General features: G+C 43.5%; 3 protein-coding genes across 4 annotated transcripts in view; 2 read left to right on the top strand and 1 right to left on the bottom strand.

Annotated features, from left to right (window-relative positions):
- PRR14L (proline rich 14 like) overlaps positions 1-3,692 on the top strand; it is a 16,331-nt gene extending 12,639 nt beyond the window's left edge. Inside the window, exon 6 of the mRNA XM_063415996.1 lies at positions 89-3,692. Coding sequence (XP_063272066.1) covers positions 89-365 — 277 coding nt within the window. The 3' untranslated portion in view covers positions 366-3,692. The remainder of the gene's footprint in view (positions 1-88) is intronic.
- On the bottom strand, positions 1,243-16,977 carry LOC134560232 (melanotransferrin-like). Of its 2 annotated transcripts, none has more exons than XM_063416005.1 (18): positions 16,901-16,977; positions 14,201-14,338; positions 12,554-12,717; positions 12,095-12,194; positions 11,501-11,677; positions 11,168-11,330; positions 10,998-11,062; positions 10,209-10,366; positions 9,537-9,723; positions 9,234-9,382; positions 8,952-9,042; positions 8,593-8,661; positions 8,157-8,339; positions 7,722-7,878; positions 6,962-7,044; positions 5,984-6,168; positions 5,480-5,666; positions 1,243-5,204 (listed from the first exon to the last, which is right to left on the bottom strand). In XM_063416005.1, the coding sequence occupies exons 2-18, from the start codon at positions 14,253-14,255 to the stop codon at positions 5,155-5,157; spliced, it is 2,223 nt and encodes a 740-aa protein (XP_063272075.1). In that variant the 5' UTR covers positions 14,256-14,338; positions 16,901-16,977; the 3' UTR covers positions 1,243-5,154. The 2 variants fall into 2 exon arrangements, with proteins under 2 accessions (XP_063272075.1, XP_063272074.1); XM_063416004.1 differs by lacking the exon at positions 16,901-16,977 and adding an exon at positions 16,534-16,647.
- Positions 16,699-18,477, top strand: part of PISD (phosphatidylserine decarboxylase) — a 24,826-nt gene continuing 23,047 nt past the window's right edge. The window contains 2 exon segments of the mRNA XM_063416006.1: positions 16,699-16,858; positions 16,861-17,077. Coding sequence (XP_063272076.1) covers positions 16,714-16,858; positions 16,861-17,077 — 362 coding nt within the window. The 5' untranslated portion in view covers positions 16,699-16,713.

The following is an 18,477-nucleotide window of genomic DNA, read 5'->3' as shown; positions in this document are numbered from 1 at the left end:
CCTGGGTTCTGAAATCCCCCAGGCTCCCTGTCAGTGCAAGGTGGCTGCTGCTAAAGTATTTCATGAGTTCTGTTCTTGCTTTTACCAGGAGCTTGGAAACAATCTTTGAGGAACCCAAGGAGAAAAACGGACACTTGATCTCTGTCAGCCAGCAAAAGAGAAAGCGGATTCTGGAGTTCCAGGACTTCACTCTTCCCCGTAAAAGGAAGACACGAGGCAAAATCAAAGCAGTGGGGAGTTTCACCCGAGCAAAAAGAGCTGCACTGCAGAGTGCAGAGTTAGATGTTCTTCTGAGTCAGAAGCTCATGGATCTCGAAGCCTTTTTTGCAGAGGAGGTTGAGCAGGAGCAGGCCTCCAGCATCTGAGGGAGCCACTTAGCTGGAAATGGTCCAGTCAGCTTCTTTGGAATTTTCTTCTTGGGGGAATTCTACTGACTTCTTCATCCCTTACTCTGCCACTCTGTTCTAACATCTGATAATCAGTTTTTGGCTGTGAACCTCTTTAAGGTGCTATTTTTTTTTGTTTTTAAATGCTGTTGGAGGGATTCTTTTAAGTCCCTGTTTGAGCGTAACACAGCCACATGAAATTTACCCTTCCTTTCTCAACCTCTGGAAATTACTGCTTATATTTAATTAATTATGTTTAAATATCTTTTGGGGGTAAAGTAGGAGTGTCAAGGAGGGAGTAGTGCACCTTCAGTGATGCTAGAACTCTGCACTCCAGATCATTTGCACATTTTAGTCTGCTGTTGTTACTGTAATGGCTATTTTTAACAAGCTGACAAAAGAGATAAGATGTTTGATAAAGAAAAATTCTAGCAAACACATTCTTGATATACCACTAACCTTTTGATAATTACATGTAGCTGTCTAGGTTTGCATTCAATTGTTTCTTCCTTCTGTTAACTTAGAAGGTTCCTTCTAAGTTTCTTTGCCCTTTCTGGCTCCAGGCAGCAGAAGCCCCACATAATTAGACTTTAAATAACTTGCACTTTGTATATATTTCTTTTAACATGATTCAACTCAAAAAAAGTAATGTTTTAAGGAAAAATGGTGCCCAGTAGTATTTTTTCCAAAAAAATAGTAGCAGATATTTGTACTTACTTGGCTGATGCCAACCTCTTCCCCATAGGAAAAGGTAATTGGTCCATGAGGGTGTTAAGCTGCAGGATACATGGGCAGAGATTTTTATTTAACTGAGCTGAGCTGCTGCATGCAGGGAACACCAGCAAAATCTCAATACTAGTTTTAAAGTTATTTTAATTCCATTAATACTAACTTGATTTTAATGTCAACAAGAAGGGGTTTTTTACCATTTTAGCTTTACAATTCCTGTAGCTCCTCATTAGATATTCTCTGTGCAGCACAGTTGTATCATAGGCAGTGATGTACAAAGAGCCTCTGAGTATGTGATTGTTTTCCTCATGTAAGGCCATATGGAATCATCTGATGCAGCACTGGGCAATTTCTCAGCTCTACCTTTGGAAGGGAGTTCCCTTCTGCCATAACTTCTGTTAAACTTAACTTGAAGCATAATTCCAATGCTAGCTGCAGTTCAGGTAATTTCTGTCCCTTAGTGCCTAGAGAAGTCATTCAGGCAAAGCTGTCGTTGCTGGAATGCTCAAATTTAATTAGTCTGTTCTTTCCTTCACTTGTCACTTGAACTTGCACTTTCTTATTTATCTACCCATATAATAGAGTTTCTATTTACCTTCAAATTGAGCAAATATCTAGTGGGTGGGTATTTTTTATAAAGTCCCAATAAATGCAGGACTGCAAATACCATCATTTTCTTCTGTTGCTCTACCACTTCTGTTACTGACCAAACAGAAAACTCAATGTTAACAAGCAATCTGTTGAATTTCAGAGCTTTGAGAGTAGAGAAATGGAAGAGGATTATTACACTGTGTGTGCCTGAGTCTTGAAAGAAATCTGATTTGGGTTTGTTTTGCTTCCAGCTTATGTGCTGGGATTTCTAAAAGTTTGTATTCTTGTTTTGAAGGCTAATTATCTTTAATCAGGAAGACTGAAGAAAAGAGAGGAGTGCACATTTAGAGTAGTAGTGTTTGGAGTTTGAGGGTAAAATAACAAAGCAAACTTTAAACATATTGACATAGTATTTTTCTGGTTAACCTATTGGGCTGTTGTAGAACATTCTAATTGATCTTCTTTATTTTTGTAAAAAGAAATCCCTAAAAAACAAATGTCAACTGCCTCCTAAAAAATGTTTGAAAGTTTCCCTATGCTGGCTTGCTAGCCCAATTACTGACTAGTTGGAAGCAGTAGCAAGAGTGAGAGATATATTTTTATGAATTTATGCTATAGAATGTGATTGTTACAGAGCATTCATTCACCTTCTATTAATATGGGAGGCTTCCAGTGCTGTGACACAATTAAGCTGTAACCTTACTGGGGCTTTCAAGGAAATAAAGATTGGGGTTGGGGGGAAGAGACTTGGGTCCAGGAAAAGTTCAGACCTCTAATGTGATTCAAAACATGAAATGTGTTGAGACTTTTCCTTTGGGTTATATTGGGTTTTGTTTTGTTTAGGGTGGGTTTTTTTTTATTTTCTTCCCTGCTTTCTCTTGTTTCTGATTGCATTGAAATAAGATTTCTGAACTTTTTTTCTACAAGCTACAGCGGAGAGAGCAAAGAAAACACTCAAATTCTCTTTGGTTTACAGTAATTGGAGGAGTTACAAAATGATGTTGCAGTTGTCTAGCTTCTCCCAGACCTTAGTTTGTGGAAACCCAAACACAGCATTATTCTCTTGGTTTAGTGTTTGTATGATGATATAAGCTAGTGGAGACCAAGCATCTTTTCCCCCCTCCAGCATACAGGTGTCAGTCCTGTTTGTGCACTTTTTTGTTTTTTCCTTTCCCACCTCTGTTGCTGTTTACAGCACTCATGGAACAGCCATTGTTCCTTGTGGCTGCTGCTTGTACACTGGGAGTGATGGCTGGGCAAAGCTGGGCATTTGCCATTCTGAGCTGCTTCTGTCACAGATAATTGAAAGGAAAAACTGTAGAGAATTCATCTTTTGGGGTCCTGAATACATCCCTAGCAGGAGGATATGTATACTTGCCCCTTTTCATTCAGCAAACCCACTCCACTGAGGATGTTTTTGTATCACCATAAAAAAATACATCACAGACTGATGACTAGAACAGCTTGAGAAGGATTGCAAAGCTTTGGCCATGTCCTGTCTCTTAGTAGTAAGTTATGCAGAGCCAGGCAGCTCTTTGCTAAATTTGCTGATTGTTAGAGATAGAAAGATCACTTTAAAAAGAAAAAAAAAAAAGAAGAAGAAAATTGTTTTCATCATGCTATGACTGGAGCAGCTCAGGCTCTTTAATGTATGGTACAGCATTTGCGTGGCTGGCTTTGAGTTCTGGTACTTGCTGGACATGATTTCCTGCAAGCAGTTCTCATTCTTGTACTTTATTTCAGGTGGGCCTTTGGTATATTATGTTCCAGGTGCTTTTCTAGAATATGGATTGTAACTGTGGATTAAAAGTCTGTATGATGCTATCAAGTTAACAAATAGCTCAATGAGATTTGTACACTTGTGCCATTAGCCTCCATCATGCTCTTGGCATTTTGTTTCTGTTCGATATTGTGTGAATCTAAAATTTTACTGTTTCTTTTGTGTGTGTTTTTAATTTATGGAAATAAATTTTTCTGAGAACCTTTCAGGTTTTTAAGGCCTTTAGGCTTGTATGGGTAAATATGCATGATAAAATGTCTTACATGACGGGGGGAAAGGTCAAGTCTCCAAAGAGATCAGCACTGTTTAGTAACAGGGTGTACTGTTAGTGAGGCACTGAGCAGCAGTTCTGCTGTTCCTTCATCCCAGCCTGGGAGATTTTAGGCGTGATCTCAGCTCAGAGCACTGAGGCAGCGTCCCTCTCTTCAGATAGCAGCATAACAGGAGCACAGAAAGCACAGACAGTCCCTGCTCAGCTCAGAGCTCAAGGTTCATGTACCACAGGCTGTGCAAGGCAGCCCCCTGAGGTATGAATCAAAGCTGGAGCACGGGATCAACAAGGCCTAGTAAACATTTGTAATGTCTGTGTCAGAAAACAACATCCCTGCCCTTCCAACCCATAAAAGCTTGTGTATAACCCAGATTTTTAATTTATCCCTGATCAGCTGCACGCTGCTCTTGGCAAAGCTGGGCTGCCAGATGCATTTCTTCACCGTGTTCTCAGAACTCCTCCCAGGTGCAGTGTCACACAGGCCCACAGATGGCAGGGAGGCTTCAGGAATGAAAGGCAGGAACACCTGAGAGGCCTAAAAAGGAGGCCTAAACAAGCATCCTGCTCTTTCCCTGCTCCTTCGGGGCTGCAGCTGGCTGGCTGCAACAGCAGATTGAGGATTGGGCTCTGTCATTATACTGGGACAATACATGATACAGGTTATTTCTGTTCAAAAGGCTTCATATCATGTTCAGCCAGCTTCTGCTTGTAAAACTTGTGGTGTTTAATTGATAGATAATATTTTGACATTTCAATGAATCTTAAATTTAAAGTGTCAATATAAAGTAATGGTTGGAGGTCTTGACAAAGAGGAATATCCATTGCTGCAAGCATCCAGTTCTGCTGGCCATTAAATGTCTTAATACATGTATTTGTGAGAAAAAATGTTGATTTACTAGTAAAAATCATTGGTTAAAGAGGAAATATGTATGTGCATTCAGCAGGGACTATCTAGCTACAACCAAAATCACAGATATAGGAAGACAATGGTGCAACTACCCAAATGTCAGTTGATTGGGGGTTTTGCATGGAAACTTTATAAGACAAACAAGGCAAAAATGCTTCCAACTAACCTGTGCCACTCATACCAGGCTGTGTTTTAGTCCATGGTTCTGGCCCTGCCCTTTCCACGATGCTGATCCTAGTTCTGTGCTGTTGGTTGTGCTGTTCCCCTGCTGCCATGCTCCAAAAAAGAAAGGGGTGACGTATGAGTAGTATTACATCCTCAGACACATAAAGTCTGCTGGAAAAAAGCAAGACAAGAAGGTGTTCAGCATACATTCCTAGAGATGACTGTTTCCTTGCTGATTGCTTTGGATTGGTTGGACTTGCACGTTTTCCTTGTTCTCAGCAATGCTGCTGATGTGATGTGCCCTGCAAAGCCTCTGTAGGAGCTGTCAGTTGGATGAGGATGCACAGATATCCTGTTTGCAGAAGTCCAAGATGCCTACAAACCAGTAAAAGATATATATTTAAAGATGCTATAATCTTCAAAAGTAGTAAGTTCTTCAGATACTATTCATTAAAACAGCAGAATAGAGGTCAAATTCCCCTTTTGAATTGCAGTTACCAGTTTAGTCTCACACAGGACTCCTTAGGGATTTGTTACTAACAGGATTAAGTAGAACATACTTCTCCATGCAGTCTAAATAAAAGGACCAGAGCTGTGCACAGAAGGCTGCCTGCTGCATTTCTAACTCAGAATTAAGAACCTGACTTTACCTGCAGGTGTGCAATTAAACACCGATTCTGCTAGCTGAACAAAAGACTCTCCAAGGATCTCCTCATAGCTCAGGTGACTTGCATGAACAAGGTACTGAGTAGTGTCTTTGAAAAGCAGATCACTTTCACCATACTTCCACGACTGAAAGAGCTGGAATTCAGAATCCAATTTGCTTCCCAGAGATTCCTGAACAGAAAAGGAATAAAAGTTTCACAGCTTGGGTCATTAATAGTAATTTTATCAAGCACTGTTCTTATCAGTACAAGAAGATGCACTTTTGCAGTGCCTTATTCCTCAGCAAAAGTACAGCCTCTGTGGAATGGGAACTGGTGCCAAAATACCCCTTAAGAGTACCCAAATAATTATTTTCTCAATCTCCTAGGCACATTTTTAATTCTTTTGTATTGGATCTGAAGGCACTAGTATATAAAGCTTTCATCTTGAAAAGGTTTTCAGCAGCTCTACATAACAAATGCCAAGCTTTTCCCTGTTCCCTGTCATACCTGAGACTGCAGCAGGAAGTCAGAGATTTTAGTGACAGTGACTGGTCGGGTCATGACTGTGCTGGGGGGAATGGGCCCCAGGTGGCAGCCGGGCCACTCTGTGACTGCGGCGCGTGTTCCGTCCGGGCACAGCAGTTCAAAGTCAAGGGGGCTGTAACCTTTTGCCCAACCAGAGCTGCCCAGATCTGGAAAGAAAAATAAAAGTGAAGGGCAATCCTTTTGAGAAGCAGAAGAGAGGGTGAATCTCAAATATAATGTTAAAGTTGAGAGGGAGAAGTTAGTCAATGTGTTCAAAACAAACAGAGCGTGCTGTGTGGTCATTTGTTAGGAATGCATAAGGACCAGGGCAGTGTTTTCACTGAGGTCAGTGAACTTAGGCTGCACCTATCAACTAAACCAGAATAATATCACGGCATATGAACAGCACATCATGTCTCATCTGCATCTGTAACCAGATCCCTTTCTGGAAACAAAGCAATTCAGCCTGCACTCCCTTTGCTTCCCCAAACAAACTCCTAATTGCTGCAGGAATTCCTGTGGGTTTCCAGCCCCTTATACCTTCATTTGATTTTAGAGAGATTCCTCTCTTAGAAAAGTCACTTCTCTTACTGAAATTGCCTAAAATATAATTTTATTTTGCTTAATGAGGATTCCTTTTCTCCTTGACTCTTATTTTGGTTTGTCTTTTAAAGCTTTGAGCTTTCCAGAAATTTAGTGCAGTTTCCAAGGATGGTTATCCCAACACACATCTTTGCACTGGGTGATGCTTTTTCTTTCCTCTCTTACAGCATCTGAATGTTGGGCTTTACTGGAACACCTACATGCAGAATGCTTCTGGCAACCTCCCATTTACAAACACTACTTCATGGACCTAGATGAAACCTGTAAAGGCTGATCCTCACCAGTGATGGTTGCCCTGTGGGAAGTAACGGACATTAATGAAAATTCTCAAAGGAAAAGAGAATATCTGCATCTCACCCTCTATGTTCTGGAGCAGGTTAGAGTGTTCCAGGAAAGCTACATCTCCAAAGCTTCTCCCACTGGGATTGCCAACCAGGCACCTAGTGCAAGAAAAGGACAAGTGATCCAAGACAGCACTATGCAGTGACTGACATTTGGACAGTCATCTGAAGCTCAGATAGGAGTAGCTGGAAGTATCCCTCCCATCTCTAATCCCTTGGAATATGTTGGTGATGTCAGCATAGAGATTTGCTGAGACAATCCTTTTCACCCCTTACAGCAGCTCCCAAGTCAAAGCTGCTGCTCAATGTGCACCTTCACCCATGCCTAGGCAGGAAAGGGAATGGAATTCAACTCAATGCATTATGTATATTTCATAGAAGTGTTTTCACCTTTCATAGTCTTCTCTGTCTGTGTCTTCAACTATTTTTTTTATATCTCCACTCTATTTAATTATCTCCTGTATGCTACACTGCTTCTTACCACATCACCTCTGCTCTCTGATCTTTCATCCCTTCCCTTTAATTAGTCAGTACCAGTGCTCTAAGCCTTACATGTTTGGTAGCATTGCCTTAGTCTGGAAATGGTTTCGTGACCATTTTAAATCATCAGTCAGCTGAACATCCCATAGCAACTGCAACCAAAACAAAATACACACTAGCAAAAGTTTATACAGCCAGATGCTTACCAAATTGGAAAAAAACCCTTAAAAAATCAGCAAAACAATAAGGCAGTTCTGGCTGTTGCTGTGCATTTCTGACTCTCACAGAAAGCTCACCTGAGAGCTCCCATATTGCCATAGTAACGTTCATTGTGGCTTGCAGCACATCTGCTGGACACACGAGCTCCCTCCACCTCACCATCTCCAATGCACACCTTGCACAGGTTCCCATCTGCTCCTGGCATGCAGCCCTTCCAGAAGTAATTCTGATAAGCTGAGTGAAGAAAACTGAGATGAGATTAAGGCAAGGTGTTCCCAAGCCTCTTCACATATGGGAAAAGACAGGAAAGGAATTGCATCCTAACAACCAGCAGGAAGAGGGCTAAATAGTGTGACACATAGTCAAATATGAGGAAAAGCTGCTTTGACACCCTCTGAAACTGTAGTCATCAGTTGCTGGTTGGATCCTCATGGCCCCATCTCTATTTTACTCCCAAATTTAGAGCTTCAGACTTTGATGCTCTAGTTCAGAGAACCCAGAGCAGCCCTTACCAGAGGCAATATCACAGCTCTCAGTGTCATTCTGCCGAGCTCCCACCGTGTGCCTGGACAGCAGCAACCATCCTGCAGGGCTGTACAGGTGACTGTGGCAGGATCGCCTTCCCCTAAGGTTATGGATGTGAATCTGTTTGGCACTTTTCTTAGCTAGGGCAACAGCATAAACTGGTGGTAGTGCTGTGAAACAATGACAACAACCAGTTATACCAAGGCAATTAAATATTCCAGAAGGGTCCAGCCCCCCTTCCTTCCCTCAGCTTGTCACAGTACCTTCAGTTACAGTACAGGACCTACACTCTTTGCTCAGCCACAAATCTCTAGTCCTTGCACAAAAAATTCTATTCTAAACCAACATGCAAACATTCCTACATAAACCCTAGAGCAGTCCCAGGAAAATCTAGACCTTATGCCCTCTCAAAGTTTCTGTTACCTTTGTGCTTAGGATGAATTAGTTTCCCTGTTTCCTCCATGGTCTCAGCTGGTGGGGCACAATCTCCCCCTGGAAGGAGAGATAAACATTAAGGATCTTGCAACTGCTGTCTCTCCTTTTACATGGCAGCATTCCTTCAAAACCCTTGTAATTCTCTTCATCCTTTATCTCTTTAACAGAAGGGATAAAATAGACCAAGTGCTAGAGCCAGTTAGTGGAAGAGCTGGGAAGAGTATTTGAACATTTATACTGACTCCTGCTTCCATCATAAAACATCATAAATTGTGGAAATTTAACTATATTCTTAACAGTACTTTTTTTATTCCCTGTCTTCTTGATAAGGTCACATGAGAACTCACCATAGCATTCTGCAGCCACAGGCACCAGTCCACATCTCCCTGCAATGTACACGTGTGTTGCGTCCAGGGTGACTGCATCAGCCTCACTGCTCTGCCAGCAGCATTAGAGAAAATAACAAAACCAGGATTTGCATGGATTGTGTATCCAAGCAGCAGGACTTCTCCACTGGCTGCAAATTCCCCTGCATAAATTCCCTCTCACTCCCAGCTATTCCTCAAGCTAGATTCCCTCTCTTTAGTTCAGACAAGACATACACACCCTGAGCAGAAGGAGTGTCCTACCTTGATCATTTCGATGCATTTGGTCATGGAAGTTGCTTGGACACAGACTAGCGGGTCAGATTTGATGTTCAGCGCCCACTCCTCACATTTGCGAAGCTCAGCATCGCTGATGCAGCACCAGCGCACAACGCTGTTGTCCAGGGAGCTCCCTGAAATGCAGGCAGATCTGTCACCAGGGCACCAATCTGTTACATGGTAAGGGGGTGTTCAGGTAAATGCATTTATGCCTGGAGGCAGGAATAATGTGGAAGGAGAACTTTCTCTTCCCTTTCCTTAGCTACAGTCCTCTGGAATGGTTCTCACCTTCGTGGCCGAGTCCCTTAAGGAGAGCTACATAATCCAGACCAAGGACATAGGCAATCTCCAGCTGCTCCTCCAGAAGCTGCAGGTGCTGAGTGGCATCTCGGAACAGCAGGTTCCTTCCCCCAAAGGGTGCTGAACTGAAGAGTTCAAATCTGGCTCTTTCCTTTCCTTTACGCCCAAAGAGGCGCTAGGACAAGAACAACACCTTTAAATTGTAACAAATCTGCTCATTCTTCCAGCAACAGGCAGCCTTAGCCTTCCTTCCCTTTGTATCAGTGGTCAAGATATCAAATACTATTTATAGGTTGAGAAAAAGAGATGAAGAAAAGTGAGCCCTGCCTGAAGTTATGAGTCTCCCCCAGCTACATAAAAATGATTCAAGTTCTACAGCAGGATGAACATCATTAGTCATTTTCCAGTTTGTGTGATATGGCATCTTGCCCTTCTTTACTGATTTATTCCCAGCCTCCTACAGAAGAATACTTCAGAAAAAAGCAAAACCTTACACAAGCCAATGCAAGATCCTTCCCCAGAACAAACAATTTTTAGCACTTTATTCACCGCAGCTATAAATTTCTCAAGAAAAAAAAAGGCAACCTGAGTCCAAATCGACAAACAAAGATGGAAGAAAAAATTGTGTCTGGACAGAGACAGCTTATAATATTCACTCACTTGGATCATGCTAAGAAATTTGTTGGTGACCCTCTGGAAGTTGTTGCGGGTGACGACGCCGCGGCCGGGCCCCTTGCCCAGGTGACAGGCGCTGTACTCAGCCAGTTCTGCTGTGGAGCCATCGGCACACAAGAGCTCAAACTCCTGCTGCTCTGACTCTGAAACAAGGAGACACCCATGGACCTGGGCCCACAACGTGGAGCAGGCACAGAGATGGAATAGAAAACGCTTCTCAGTGGAGGCTGATAAAGGTTGTGCAGGCAGCACAGTGTACCAAGCACACTTGGGAAAATTGTCTTTGGAAAGTACTTGTAACAAAGAGAGGGACCTCAGCCAGAGCTGCTCCAAAATACACTTTAAGCTGTACCCCTGCAAATATGTTTATTTGAAAATACTCACCTGCAAACACTACTGCTAACCACCTCTGGTACAGAGCTCAACTGAGTTTAAAAGTACAGGCAGTTGTACAGGAACTTCACAGTTATGCAGTTCAATATGCTGAATTTTAAAAGGAATCTTGTAACTCAGGCAAAGCAAACACTGACAGCTGTGTCAGAGACACATCTAATGAAATCACCTGCCTGCTCCCATTCTAGCAATCTCCTGTGAGCAAGCACTGCTCACTCACACTTTCCTGTTCTGTTTCTTTCTGAGTTATGTGGAGAGCCAAGAAGTACCCCTGAACTGCTTGCAGGGATTGAATTTTCCCTGGAAATGACAAAAATACAAGCATATCCCTCAAACACCTGTGCAGGAAAGAGCACAGCCAGACATCATGTTTAAGATTACCTGTGGCACTCATAATTCCTAGATGATCTAAAAAGGCAACATCTGCCACTCCTTCCTTCAAGCACCTGCAGGAAGACAAAAGCCATCCTATGAACATTTCACCTGGCTTTCCAACCTTGTAAGTTCTTTTTCCCCCAAAAGTGAGTTCACCCCAGTGTGGCAGAGCTCACCTGAAGGCTCCCTCAGAGTCGTAGAAGGGTTCATTACTGCTCGTCTCACAGAAGTGGTTCCTGTCTCTGACGTAGGATTTTTGTCCCTGGCACAGAGCACACAATCGGGGAGCAGCAACACCAACCCCAGGGATGCAGCTTGCATTGAAATACTCACTAATTGCTGCAGATGTAGGGGAAAAAAACAAAACAAAAAGAAAGAAAAAAGTCAAATGGGAGAAAAATCAGAAGAGGAAAAGGGGCCAAACCTATCACAGCCATACTAGTTCATCCTATGTGCTGGCATTTACCTTTGCTGTGGCCAGAGGCAGCCCTACGGCTCCTATCACCCACCTTGGCTCAGAGGCTGTGTCTCATCCCAGGAAAGATAATTTCTTGCAAGGAGAAAGCCAAGTGGAATATTCCAGCCTGACGTCCACCTGGCTCCATTGTGACAGCTGCGCACACCTCGCAGGCTCTGGATATCCAGAGTTCCTCGTCTGGCAATGGCCACAGCAAACACACAATTTCCTGCAGGAGCACAAAGTGTGTAACAGAAAAAAGAAATCTCAATTCTCAGCTTCCATCTCTGAAGAGGAGCTGAACTACTTCACTACTTCAGTACTGAACTACTACTACAGCTAAAGAAGAGTTTATCTTAGGCCTATTCAATGCAGGCACTCGTGCCAGGAACTTTACCATATACTGGCTACATGGCACCTTGTCAAACAAACAATGCAAGTTTGTCAGTACTACAGGCAGAAAGGCTACTGGAAACAAAGCACCACTGGTATTTTATTCATCATCATTAAGGATTTTAGGAACAATTGTTAGCCACCTCCATATATAAAGTTAATAAAAACATATTGACTTTTTTTTTCAAGAAATCTCGAGCCATTCCTTAGCCAAATCAGAAGTACAGTTTATTCCTCAGCTTTATCAGCCTACCTTGATCATAGATCTCCTTGGCCACCACTGCCAAACCATACAGCTTCACAGCAGAGTAAACATCTCCAGCATCCAGGGAGGCAGCATCTGCTTTATTTGCCTTTAAAACAACAGCAAAACCCTCAAAACAAGTGTGTTTACAAGGAAACAAACAGAAGCTTCAAGACCACAGTTTATGCCTGAACAAATTTTAATTTATTAGTTTGCTTTTGTCTACTTATTTCCAAGCAGCTTTCTCTATTTCTTGGAGATTGCAAAGACTTTAGCTGGGGTAAAACAGTACATCTGGTAGAATGCTCAGAGGATTTAATTCTTGCCTCTCAAGTGACTGTGTACTTTTTCACATAAGCAGCTCAATTATTTCAGTATCATTTTATTTTCCCATAGTTTCTGTTTACCAGTTACTTTTCCAAGAGGACCTGGACACAAAATCAGTTTTTAAAGTCTCTGTGAACTCACCCTGATTTTATCAATGCAGTCATATGTATTGTGGGCTCTGATGCAAGAGACCCTGCTAAAGGAACTGGCAGCAGTGAGGGGCAGCACAGCCGTAAGCGCTTTGGAGAGCTCAGCACACTTCCTTTGTTCCAGGTCAGAAAGGGTGCACCATCGGAATTTCTTCCCTGCAGGGTCAGAAAAGAAGTCAAGATTTGGAGGATTTAATGAAAAAGCCCCTCAGTTTAACACCTTATGGAAGAGAGAGGTTATTCTATTTTATTTATCTTCCCAATAGCTTGATTGTGCTCACACAGCCCCACATACCCACACACTGAGAGGCACCCAAGAGATGTGCCCACGTGTGGCCAAGGTCACTTTTGGGCACGAGGACAACATTTGATGCTGAATCTTTAATTTGTGTCTTTGCTTCCTTTCGACTGAAAGCAACCAAATCATTTTGGGCAGATTTTTCAAGAATCAGCAATTATTATGGCAAGATCTTTTGCCACAGAATCTTCAATGCTTCAACCTTAGTGAATTTTAGGTAATGCTGGCACCCAAAATTAGGAGGAAACAAAGACAAGGATGTGTTTATGGCTGTGGCCTGTTTTCCTGTTGGGATAGCAGGAGAAGGAATGGCACTTACAGTGTAGGATAACCATCTTCCTGTTTCCAGAGTGCAGTTTTTCTCCTAACAGGTCAGCTGGGATGTGACTTTATCAGAGCAGAGACCTTCTAATCTTGATGTCGACATGCATTCCCCGGTATTTATCAGTTTTACTGCTGTCCTTGGTTATCAATACAGGGCCATTCTTTTAACCTTTGCTCTGCTGCTTCCTCTGGTGCTTTGACACACCAAAAGGATGCAATTAAGGGTGGAGGTGAAGGTGAAACTTCCTTTTTCAGAAGGACTTGGAGGTTTGGTGAGTTTAAACCAACTACAAAGTTATATCTTAAAGGAATCTAGGCATGCCAACAAAATTTCCTCTTTTGTTGGAATTATTCCATCTTGTATTATTCCTCTGATATCCATTCTACTCTGAAATATATCATCATATGCACCTCCAGGAAGATACTAGACATTTAAGGAGGAAAAAAGTGATTGCTGTACACAAAAATAGCATGCAGTTATGTAACTTGAAAGACTCTTAAGCCATGTAATGAAAACCAGGACTGAAAGCACAGAAAATGCCACAATATCTCCAACACTGTCATTTCCAGATGTTTAAACATTTGACTCTCTGGAGAACTATTAATACTAGCAACGTGCACAATGAAATCATTGCAGTTTTTATTTCTTTGAGCATAGCATCAGCCATTAGTCCTCCCCTCGTTTCGACGTTAATTCAGCACAATTCCAAGCAGAAGCTGTGGTGGTTTTAGAGGGCAGCAGCTCGAGGTCCACTGCTTCATTCTGACATGGCTAACGATCCCCAGAGCTCAACATTCAAAGGAAACAAACCCTCACTGAATTGCTGAGGAAGTTGTGCATCAAGCTGCTTCAAAACTAACAGGGTCACCATCTGCCAATGATCAAACAGAAAAAATACAGGCGCAGCTCTGACTGCAACTTCTTTCTTTGCACAGAGGAAAACAAAACCAAAGCAAAGTTTGAGTGGCACCCACCCAGAAGCAACCCTTCTCTCTCCCTCTCTGCATCAGCCTTACCTGAAGCCAGCAAACAGAAGATGATTAGCACAATTAAAATCACTGTCTTCATCATTACAGCAGCTCAGCAAGGACCTTCTCTCTATCCTGACGCTCTGCCTTCTCATACCAGGCATTCCACAGTGATGAACAAAGCTTCTGCAAGATAACAAGGGGGGTTTAGACATCAACAAGGATAAACCAAATTAAAGAAAATAAACAGTCAGAGGATGGTATATCCTTGTATGCAAAGGAGATGGAAAATATCCATGCATTTTCTGCTCCACTTTGATCAGACACAGAAAGAAATGTATGCCTCTGCTTCAAAAATAAATAGTACTTCTGCTGTTTCAAAAGGCACCCAAATGCTTTTGGGAGATGGGCAAGACTTGCAAAACTAACATACAAAAAATATCTAAAGCTAAGGGAATTATCCAAACTATTGACCATATCTCTCCACAGAATACCAAAGGGTCCTTCTTACCTTATTTTTTTTCTCCTGATAATGACTTATCCACTGAGTAATTTTAAACAAAAAGTAACCCTATGCCTCTCTCAGAATTCAGAACAGAGCTGGGACACTGTTGACTGTATCGATCCTCTTCATTCCATTCCAACCCAGCAATCTCATCCAAACTGCCTTATTCCCCTATTTTCTAATGCTTAACCTGAAGTGTTATTATCTCTTAATTACTCCACAGCAGCTATTATCATTCATTCTATGGCAGGGAAAAAAATATTTATTTATATATTATATATAAGCAGAAGTGCCTGTTGATGTATAAAATTTTGTTAATATGGTTTCACCTTTCCTGTTCAGGGAAAGAATTAGCTGTTCCAAGAGTTCTGGAGGAATAGAGTCTTTATCCTACTTGTGTTTTCCTTCTTCATCTTACTGATTTCCCTGGTGTTTTGTCTATTTCATGTATTTTGCAGATACTTTTCCCAGATTTCTTTTGTTGCCTTAGGTACCATCATTCCCCACTTGCTTCTTTCACATTCATGTATTGCTCATCTCTTGAGTTTCACAAGTTCCCTCTCTAGGTCTGCAACATTTGCTGAGGTGTTGTTTCCCCCTGATCTGATCACAGGAGTTACACAGGATGGTTTGGGCTGGAAGGGACCTTAAAGCTCACCCTGTTCCACCCCCTGCCAAGGGCAGGGATGCCTTCCACTAAATTGGGTTGCTCCAAGGCCCATCCAGCCTGAGGCATTTCTCATTTCTTCCTGCACTCCCTGAACAGATGTTCCAAGCCCCAAGAGCTCCATTCTCCTATTTGTTGGAGAAGCTGTGGCATTAATCCCCTCTGACCTGGCTCAGCTGCACAGGCCTAGCACAGCTCAGGACCCTTAGGGAAGCAAGTTTTATCCATCAGAGAGGGCAGTCTATATAATCTTACCAGATGATAAAAAACCCCCAAAATATAAGAACAAGACACATGATAAGAGTAATTTTGAAATAGTTATGTGTCCACATATCTACTTTTAATTACAAGAAGAAAGATTAGATTGGGACAGATTATTAACCAGTTTAGCCTTGTGACAATTATTTTACACTATAAACAAGTGTGTTACATTTACATCTTAACCTCTGAATCACTTCTCAGTCACTTCTGAGGAAACTTGTCTGTCAAGCCCACATTGAAGCTAATGGTTCTTGCAAGGCTTGTACCAAAGCACCTAACAGCATCAAATCCCACCTTCCTGCCAATCCTACCATTGTGTACAGGATACGTAAATCCCAACAATTGAGTCAGCTAATAATATTACTGTTTCATGAGGGCTGTATCTGGATTTCCCCTCAAGTTTTACATATTTAACAATGAAAGGCTTTCCTGTACAAGTCTAAGATACTTGTACAGATATTACTGCCTATAGTGATATGTAAAAAAGGCAGAATGACATGAAGGTGTTGTAGACTTCATTAAGGCCTGGTCAGGAAAATAAACAAACATAAATCAGGAATTTAAATTAATCAGCTTGCCTGAGGACCACATCCTAAAGCATTGAGGATGTGGAAACACAGTACCAGGACTCTTGAATTCTTTTCCTACTGATTCACTGTATGAAACTACCCCTCTGTCAGAAAAAGATAATTAGCAACTTCCCAGCACTTGTTCATCTAAGGATGAATCTAAGAGAGTGGAAAACCAAATAACCTCTATAAAATTCACTCTGGGCAGCAGGCAGCCAGGCAACATCCAGGCAAGGGACATCAGAGGAGGAATAGATGTTACCTGCCAGACATTTCACTTGAAGGAACAACACTGTGTCTGTTCCATGTCGTGTGTCCTCTCCCCAAAATCCCTGCCCTGATATTCCTGGTGCTCCCATACCTGGGGCAAATAGCTTACCTGTCTGTCAATGGCAGCGCTGAAAAGCAGCTGAACTGCACCTGCCTCACCCTGAAGTCCCCAGCAGCAGCCCCCTCCTCCCGCTGGGCACAGCCCACAGCCCCCTCGTGGAGCAGCTTCCTCCCCATAACACAAAGCCCAGGAACCACCACCCTGTCCTCACTCTACATCCCCCGGGAAATGTCCCCTCATCCCGTCCCCTCAGGGCCGGCCCTATCCCCACTCCACATCGTCTCAGCGAGGGCCCCTTTCAAACCCCCCGCGCCGAGAGAACAGTCCTCCCCACAGACGAACCCCGCTTTTGAAGAACAGCCTCGCACCCGTATCCCCATCCCGGGTCCCCAATTAGAAATGAACCCCTCCCTACGCCGCGTTCCGTCAGGGAGCTCAGGGAACCTCGCCCCTCACACGCGCCGTGCCCGGGCCCGCCCGCTCCCCTCACGGCCCCGCCCCGCCCCCCGCGCTGCTCCCGCCCCGCGCGCGGGACGCGCCACAGGACGCGGCGGCGGCGGGGGAAGATGGCGGCGGCCGCGGCGCGGAGCAGGTACGGGCACGGTGGGACCGGGGCTATCACTGTCACTGCCATTGTCACTGTCACTGTCACTGTCCGGCCTCTGCAGCCCTGTCTGACAGCCGGCACCACGCGGAGGAGGAGGAGCCGGGCCGGGGGCCGCAGCCGCCCCCTTCTCCCTTCTCTCCCCCCTGGTTCGCTGACGTTTCCCTGCCGGGGTAGGGTGAGTGCGGTTGTCTCTGCAGCCTTGGCCCTGCCCTTGGCATGCGTGAGGAGCCTTGCCCTCCTTCTCCAAGCTAGAAAGGAAGATAAGGGGCTTACGTATTTTAAGAACGAGAAGCGTGTGGCCTTGTATGGTTGTGACTCGGTTTTGCAGTGTGTAGCTGTCAGCGTGTAAATACCGAATAGAAATCGGCAGATGGGGGCAGCTGCAGCCCCTCGGGTTGTGCAGTCCTGGGGAGATGGCTGTGAGGAGAAGCACCTGGCCGGGCACTGATACTCCTCTGCAGGAGATATCCTCTTACAGGTTGTGCTTTTCATAGCAACCAAACAGCTTAAGGAGTGCTGTTTCTCGGCCACAGTTCTCTGTTCTTGGATAGAACACACAGTCCTCTTATTCCCCCCTCCCTCTCAAAACCTGGAGAAAACACCTTGTGCACAGAGCGTTCTGTTACCTCTGGCCTCAGTGCTGGCAGCAGAGTGGTGTTCTCGTCCAGAAGGCACAGAGGGGCTGAAGGTAACATGGAATTCCTTGGCAGGTCCTTCTCCATCAGCCTCCAGTCGGGTGGGAGAGGCAGAAGGTCAATGCTCCCGCACGCATTTGTACCCATCAAGGTCAGGCTGGCAGGAGCAGGGAAGGTGACACTGTTTAGTTTTGTCATCTTTGCCTGTTTTTAGGCAGATTTCAGAGTAAGGTGCAGACTGATTTTTCCAGTGTGGAACACCAAAAACAGTTTTGGTAAGATCCTAGGGTTAGGTGTCCTTCCACTGTCTGAGGAAGTACCGAGTCTCAGGTGCCCTGCCCTGCCTCAGTAGCATGAGCAGCTCTTGTGAAGCCAACACAACTCGTTGTGTTCTGACTGTCTACGTTTGTGTAGACTATTATGTAGGAAGGCCAATAAATGTCTCAAATACTAATGCTTTAGGCTGCAGTTAAGTTTTAATAATTTTTCCATTACTTTTTACGATTTGAAAACTCTTCTGGTAAATATAAGTCTAATGCTAATATGATTAGCTCTTTATTTTTTGAATTCCTTAGAAGTAGCCAGGCTCCTAGCTTACTGATGAGCAAGTGCTCCTTTTATCCCAAGTGTTTTAATATGTTGTAAAACAGGCCTTGTAAGTCCACAAATTGGTGTAGATCTGGTTTATGACCCAAGAGCATCAGGTGACCTCGTTGTTCATGACAAATTACAACGTGTTGCCCTGTAGAA

This window comes from Prinia subflava, chromosome 19 (genome assembly GCF_021018805.1).
Source record: "Prinia subflava isolate CZ2003 ecotype Zambia chromosome 19, Cam_Psub_1.2, whole genome shotgun sequence".
Lineage (NCBI taxonomy): Eukaryota > Metazoa > Chordata > Aves > Passeriformes > Cisticolidae > Prinia > Prinia subflava.
Note: the sequence above shows the minus strand (reverse complement) of the source record. Positions and strands in the feature narration are given on the sequence as shown.